Raw genomic sequence first — 7984 nt, forward strand, 5'->3', positions numbered from 1 at the left:
GCAAGGATCAAGGTTTAAGTAGTTTCATTCCAAAAAGAAGAGGCGTTCTGCTGTAGGTATTGCAGTTGCCTTACAGGTGCCCTACCAGTCTGTGCAGAACCTGTTCTCCAATGAATCCCCATGTTGCTGCTACATCAAATAGCTGGGTAATGTGCAAGCTTGTACCTAATTTTAACCTCCCTCACCTGTCGCTTCGCTGGTCCAAGCTGTTATGCTTTGCATCTGTAAGTATTCGAAAAAATTTTTTCTTTTTCAAACGACTTTTCCTGACCTCATTCAGGAATGTAATAAAGTCAACATTGACAACAAGGGCAGTTAGACTAGACATTGTAGTCAGATGACGGCTGAAAAATCATTATTGGTATTGGTCTCAGAAATCCAGTATCAGTAGTGTAAAGGCAGTTAACAGTCAAATAACTGCATCTATGCTAATGAAGAAGACACAATGAAAAGGTGTCTAGTTGTAACAATTTTTATTTCCTGTCATGAACTTCATCAAGCACAAGAAAAGCCTTTCACAACACAAGGAGAAACAGAGACAGCGCGTAATATTACAGATGTGATAGATGGCATCAGCTTCCACCTTCACGCCACAGAAGGGAGAACAAAACAAAAAAACAAAACAATGAAAAGCGAGAGTAAAGACTTAGTTTAACTTGTGTTTCCATAGTGATAAAAGCTACAAAAAAAAACTAACAATATTGAAATCCTCTTGAGAACATACAGAATTATAATACAGAAACACTACTTTTACCTTCTCCCCTTTACTCTGCCCCCACCCCCAGAGTCTAAATTACTCTGGAAGCTGAGGCCAGTATAATCACAGATGAACAATCGAGTACTGTACACAGAAACGAGTTATCACGGCTCCACTGAAACCAGAACTTTGTCAGGAGAGCGCAGGCAAGATGCCATCATACCCAACCTGCAGGTTTTTCAAGATTTAGACCGTTTTACTCAAATACAGGATATAAACTCTTCAATTAAAGGGCCCAAATGCTTTCTTTTTGGTGTTCTGTTGAGTGTGCAATGGTGGAGATTTCACATCAGAGCACATACTAGAAACCTCACTTTAATTTAACCATTTTGGGTTAATGTACAGTTTCTGCCAATAGCGAGAAATTAGTACTCAACCAAATAGAAACAGCATGCGATGTGATGCTGTTATTCTTCCTTTTGGCAGAGAAAAACAACAACAACTTCTCTGTTGGCTTGGCTCACGAAAGGCAAGTAAACACAAAATGTGTGTAGTTTCAAATAGCCAATCCGTGGTCAATGAATGTGTAGAAAATTGTGATTATCTTTTATCGTGCAGTTACAATGCTTGAACAAAGTTGGATAGCAGATTGGGGCTTTATGCAGCTTAATGAAACTCTGTTCTCTCCTGTGTGTGCGCGTGTGTGCGTGTGTGTGTGTGTGTGTGTGTGTAGTACGTTCTGTGTGCACACGTGTCAGCTTTGCATGTACCATAAATCCCTCAATATACAATGCCTTTCTCATAACAACTTGCTGTTGCATCACTTAGTGATGCAGTTGTCAATGTTTAGTGTGTACGTGTGTGTGGGCTGCTGGGTGTATTTTACAGGGGAAATTGTACATTCTCTGGTTCAATTCAACTGCATTCTTCTCACCAGGAGTAAAGGTGATAGTGGAGGGTGGATGGAACTTTAGTCACCAACTTCATTTTTCCAACGGGGTTACATAATCCTCCCATAGACAACTTTACAGCGGACATTTTACGACCCATCTCATTTGTTTACTTTCAATTGTGCATAGTAAACATCAAACATCAAATTGTGGTCACCACATATCAAGGTTTTATCAGATATGTGCGAGTCGCAAAATGTGTTGCAAGTAGCCATATATAACTCCTTGTACAGTAGTAGAAATCCTTCACCAGGAGGGTACACTCGTTTCTGAGGAATGTTAGCTTCTGTTTTGCTGACAGAATTACGCTCATTTGGATCAGATGCCATATTCAGTCTTTTATGCGTCGACTCATCTTTGTTGTACATTTTCAGAAGTTTTTGGTTTTTATAAGAAATCTTGGAAAAAAAATTTGACACCTTTGAGGAGTTTGCACCCAACTAACTGTGTTCTCAGAAGTTACCTCTAGTGACATTCTCTCCCAAACTGACCAGCAACATTTGTTTTGGTTGTTGAACATGTTGCACAGCAAAAAAAGTTCAAAATTTTCCAACATCACAATATGCCTCAGAGATACCCCAATGACATTTATTTTTACTTCTACAGGCATAATCTGTTTTTGAGACATTTGCAGGGGGGAAACAGAGAGGTGAAAATGTGACTGACTGACGGGCGAAGTCAAATCAATATTGTATATTGTTAAAGGATCGTCCAGGCTCTGATGGTCAACAGCTGTGAGATGGGTGATAAAAAAAAAAAAACTGACAAATCACTGTTATTTCACACACACACACACACACACGTCTGTCGGTCTGTACATGATTAATAATGTGGGAAACAATGCCAGCATGATAAAGCAACACTTTAAATTAAAGATGAAGTTGAAAAAAAAACTATAATTCTCAATAACCATACAGAACAGAGCCTGCTCATGTTTGCCTGACATTAATGGGAATTGTGAAAATGTTAAATCTTCATGTGTTTTACTTTTAAAATAGCAAAGGCTCAGGATCTAGATGGCTTTCCAAAAAACGGAAAAAACTTATAAAAAAGACATACAATTACTCGACAATTACTTTTAAGAAAAGTGTTCTGCTACTTGTCCACCTCTGATGAGCTTACAGACGTCACAATAGGACATGTTCACAAAGAATTACAAAGAAAGCTACACACACAAGAACTCTTTTATCCATAATGCTACATCCTGAAAGGCAGTTTTACAGCCAGAGTGACCCGACAAAACGTCTAACTAATCTACAGTAACACACTGTAAACATGTTTGTAAACACCAACATTAGAAAGTGGTCTGAGTGTTTGTTCTCCGCGATATTGTACGTTTTAAATACTGTCGGAAATACTATACAAAATCACCATTGTTAGCTGCCGATACAAATCAAGTGATGACATGCGCTAACCAGGCAGTGCTAGAGGTTCCCATAAAACCAGGTGTGAATAGTCGCATTTAAGAAGGATGATATCATGCTCACCGGCCAACTGGACAGCCAGTGCCTGATTAACTTTATATTTACATGCCAACTAGTCAGAGAGAAGCTGAGAAATGACTCTTAACATTTTCAACAACCTGCCAGGCTGTTACAGTGAATACTCATGTGCTTTTAGTCCTTTTGCCTGGTGAAATCAGGGTTAATGATACAGTTTAAAGATTAGTAAAACCCGTCTTTTGTTTTTCGATGTCCAGATTCTTGGAAAAACTATTTTGTTAAAAATCTAATTTGCTTATTTACAAACATTTAATCTCAAAAACGAGAAACATAAATATAAAAATCAGTATAACAGCGTTTTTCCAATGTAAAGACTTTTACATCTATGACAAAACATATTCCTTAAGTGAGACTGACCTGTCAGCATGTACGGTGGTGATGTTTTTTTCCCTGGTTAACACTATGGGATGTAGCACATTAGGACATACTATAAAGCTGTAGTAAAAGCACAATGTCTCTGTACACCCGGACATAATCAGCCTGGTTTTACATTAGTGAATGCAAGGACAGACAAGGTGACTAATGGAGTTGTATTTGCGGCTTTTAAAAAAACTAAATATTCTATTACTTACATTTATAGCTGTTTCAGTATTCGTACAATACTCAAACTGGCTGGTGGCAGCAGTTTTAAGACAATAATGTAGTTTTTTATTTTATCGTTTTTTTTACAAATACTTTATTTAGCTCTAGGTTTGAGGCGTTTTGTTCCTTTGCACATGCCTATCTGTACCACCACAAGAGGTCAGAGGTCAACGGACTCTAGGATGTAAAAGCCCTTTGTGTCAAGGTCACATTTTCACTTTTGTGTTTACACCCCGGGGATTCCCGACTGTAAAGACAGAGAGCAGTTTTAGATGCCTTGTGTTTGAAGAGGAGGCAGTCAAATCTGGAGCTGCATGTGTTTTGAGGACAACGTTGGGATTTCCTCTCTCTCTGCTGGCCGAATGGTAACTCTGATGTGGATTCGGACGGTCCCGAGTCTGCCTGCTCTAGGTAGTCTGCAGGGAAGATAAGAAACCACACAGTGAGGATTCTCACACTAGCACAGTATAGTAGAAAAAATAGACCTTGTGCAAATTTTTCCCTGGCTATAAAGAACAGAAGCATTCAGAGATGTGTGACTCTTCTTTTCCTGCACTCTTGCTTTCATATTTTCCATTGCTTACTCCAACAACTGTTTTGCATAGTTAGTCCTACATTCAAAGATAGGTTTTGTATTTTTTATTGTGAGCATGGCAACTTCATGACAGGCTGACATTTACATGGACAACTCTCTCTGCTGACTGTGTCATGATGAAAAATATTTACTTTGTAGTGGGAAGAGAGACACATTACACACCCAAACAGTATCTGTGTGTTGCATGACTGCTTTTTCAAAGGCTCTGCCTTTGTTGTAAACAACATCAGTTGTCATCACAACTGCTATTTTCGATTTATATTTGCATGCTGTGTGGAGATTTAAACCGTGCTTAACTAAACTAACGTATTTATAATTCATTATGAAGTGTAAAGGGCAACATACACCACCAGCATCATAAGACACGCCTGAATTGCTTTCTATGCATACACACTCACACAGGTGTCATGGATCATGACACTGTCCTATTCTGGGTTAACTCTGTGGAAAACAGCTATTTTATTCCATTCGCTCCTTGGATTAGCACATTACAGCTGTGGTGTGTTTTATAATACTCCATACTGATCTATATCATGATATATTATATTTTCTAGAAAGTCAACCACAAAACTGTATGGATAAAACAGCAGGGCTAATACCAAGCAATACAGTAGTTTTGTGCATTGATTTAGCTTACAGTGAAAGTGAAGAAAATATAGTGGTTGACAAGAGAAACAAATTTTCTGTCATTAAAGATTTATGTCTTTAGTAGGAAGAAAACAGGCTCAGAAGTTGGGATAGTACTGAGTCGGACTAACACATTGTTGGTTTTGGGATTTATGGTATAATGTTAACCTTGTCTTTTATTTAAATATTTTTGAGCAATATGCAAAATCTTTCAGCTCTTAAACAGAACATAACACATAAGAGGCCACATTGTATTTTCATTCTATAATCAGCCATCCCAACAAGCCATCAAAAGTAAATTGCCATTAAAGACACTGGGTACTATGATGAGCAGTAGTCTGACCTGTGCACTCTGCCTCTGCATCTTATGCATCGAACAGGACGCCAAGTCTTTCTCCCCCGACCCTTCACGTTCCGACTCACGCTCCCGCTTTCCTGTGATACCACCTCTGGTGTGCAGGAGGGGTCCTGAACGCCCCAGTAGAAAAATGAAATCATTCTCAGTAAAACATTTGAACAGATGGATGCTAAGTCAAGTAAATGTGAGGTCTAGTTTTATGAATCTCTTGTGATCCCCCTCTGCTGGGAAGAACTTAATCCTGGTGACTATTAATAGGGAGGAATAGAGTCGCCCTCTAGTGGCAGCATTCATCCACACTAAACAAATGCTTTTAAAATTGTCAAAAGTTTGACTTGAGCATCCAGAAGTACAAGTAAGATGGTTGCACCAGATGCTTCCTGTTTCCTACCTGGGTGTTGAGGCACAGCAAACTCGTGGTAGAGTCGGCTGCTGGTGATGGTCTGGCTGGTGTCTGGCACTGAGTGGTATCCTGCAAGAGAAGGACACATCAAACACATCAGACACTTAGAAGTTAGTGGTTTGTGAGAGGGCACAAAAATATGATATACGCATAATAAATTACCTACAACAATTTTAAAAATAGCATGTATACAGCTTATTTAAAGCAAGGTTTTTGCTAATTAGCAACTAGTGTAGTGATTGGCACAAAACATGCTTGTAGATTTTTTCAAACCAGTGTGTACAATTTATGCACATAACGCAGAATGTCAGGGGAAGACATACCATGCTGTTGATGTTGCTGTTGTTGTGAGAGCGGTTGCAGTCGTTGCTGCTGTTGCCCAGCACTGCTAGGCCTGGTCTGTTCTTCATTGTCAAAGTTGAGTAGGATGCTCCCGCTGCCGTTACCCGCTGCAACAGAGCTCCCGGACACTCCAGGCACTGAAAAAAGAATCAGACAGGTTAAGACATGCGACTGATGACCAACCATGATTACAAAACAATTTGACACATCTGCACGTCTTTATTAGTACAACATTCACTCACAATGTGAATTGTTGTTGTTGTTGTTGGTCCCTGGCTGCTGCTCTCCGGGAGAGTAGGCCATCATTCCGCCGTTCCCATTCCCATTGGTTGACGGCACGGATGCCAGCAGGCCTGAAAAACACACAAACACATATTTGTTTTTGTACTTTGAGATGAGTGAATTTATTCTAAAGACAGATTTTATTTCTTCAAAGACAGCACAACTCAGTAATTGTGTCCATTTGGCCGTTAATCAGGGAAGAATGCCAGCTGAAATGCAGATAATGGCCTCACACGACATCTTGAGTAACAACGAAAATGTGCCATGTTATATTTTAACACATTAACTGTAAGCATGCTAACATGCAATATTTTGCCCATCATCTGCATGTTGACATCAAATAGTTACAGGTTGTTAGAGCTCAAATATACACACAATTGGTGAGTTTGTACTTCTTTTCCGCTATTTTTCCACGGTTTGTGAACATGCAACAGTTAAATGTTTGCATGTTGCCAACATGACACATCCAGTTTCCAAGTAAAGTGGGAAGTGATGAGTTAAGCCACTACAGGCAGGTTCTTTTCTCTGCCAATATCCTCTGGCCAAACATTTCCATTTATTCATCCAACAATTTCTTTTTCAGCCACTCTTACACTTTATTGATCTTAAGTAGGAGCAGTGGGCAGCCATTGTGCAGCGCACAGGGAGGAGTTAGGGATTCGAGCCTTGCTCATTCTTGTTAATCTATTTATTGCTTACCCAGTCCCCTGTATCGGCTAAGTTGCTGGTAGATCTGCTTCATCCTCTCAATGTTGAGCCGGCTTGCCTCTGCGTGATGCACTACGGGCTTCGGGTAATGGACGCCGATTATGCACTTCGCGGCTGCCTGCACGGACTCCGGAGCGTTCCACGGGTCGTATATGTACTTAGCAGGGAAACCTCGGAGGATAGGTAAGTATCGTCTGAAAGCACAGGGAGACATTAGATTTGCCGGCTTGTGTCAACCGGACGTGGAAGATTACAGAGGGAATCAGGGGCGGGAGCGATGCGGGGATGCAAAAGGGTTATTTGTTTAAAAAAGGTTAGAAAAAAAAAAAAAAAGTGCCAAATATCTTCGTTTTCATTATTTCAAATATTAGTTTGAAAAAGGTATAGGACTATATGTAACTGTGACACATTGAAAACGCAGTGTAATCTCATCAATTATAATGCATATATCTGATATGATACTATTTAAGTGTTTTTTGCTTACTGTGAAATTTATCATTTAATGAACGATTCAGTAATAATGTTCTGTTTTAACTGTATAGTCTTTGTATGTACTGTAACTGATAATAGCATGCTGGTCTTCAGCACTTCATGCTTACAAGTATTATGGAAAATAGCTGCCAACAAAACGAAAGCTACAAACAACCACAAAATTGCACAGTATGGCTACAGCAAATGAGTGTATGAGTACGGAGTCATGATGGCATTCTGGCACTGAAGTGAGTTACCATCACAGTGCACAATGAGGACTAAACCAAGGGGTTGGGGTCCCGAACAACTTTTACTGTAAGTTGGCGTCATAGCAGCCACGCCGCAGACAAAGTGTGATCCCCAAGAGAAGAAGCCAATAGAACACTGTCTGCAACAAGAAATCAACGTCTCACAACCTGCAGAAGATGTTCATCCAGTCCCCCCCCCCCCCCCCCCCCCCCCCCCCC

The 7984-nt window shown here is 40.0% G+C and overlaps 1 protein-coding gene across 1 annotated transcript in view; it reads right to left on the reverse strand.

Annotated features, from left to right (window-relative positions):
- Positions 1-456: 456 nt before the first annotated feature.
- The window catches only part of LOC123974996 (cryptochrome-1-like), a 28020-nt gene continuing 20492 nt past the window's right edge, over positions 457-7984 (reverse strand). Inside the window, exons 10-15 of the mRNA XM_046056088.1 lie at positions 7038-7240; positions 6299-6409; positions 6038-6193; positions 5703-5783; positions 5297-5421; positions 457-4147 (exon numbers count right to left, since the gene is read on the reverse strand). Coding sequence (XP_045912044.1) covers positions 4139-4147; positions 5297-5421; positions 5703-5783; positions 6038-6193; positions 6299-6409; positions 7038-7240 — 685 coding nt within the window. The 3' untranslated portion in view covers positions 457-4138. The remainder of the gene's footprint in view (positions 4148-5296; positions 5422-5702; positions 5784-6037; positions 6194-6298; positions 6410-7037; positions 7241-7984) is intronic.

The sequence above is a fragment of the Micropterus dolomieu genome, linkage group LG08, assembly GCF_021292245.1.
Source record: "Micropterus dolomieu isolate WLL.071019.BEF.003 ecotype Adirondacks linkage group LG08, ASM2129224v1, whole genome shotgun sequence".
NCBI lineage: Eukaryota > Metazoa > Chordata > Actinopteri > Centrarchiformes > Centrarchidae > Micropterus > Micropterus dolomieu.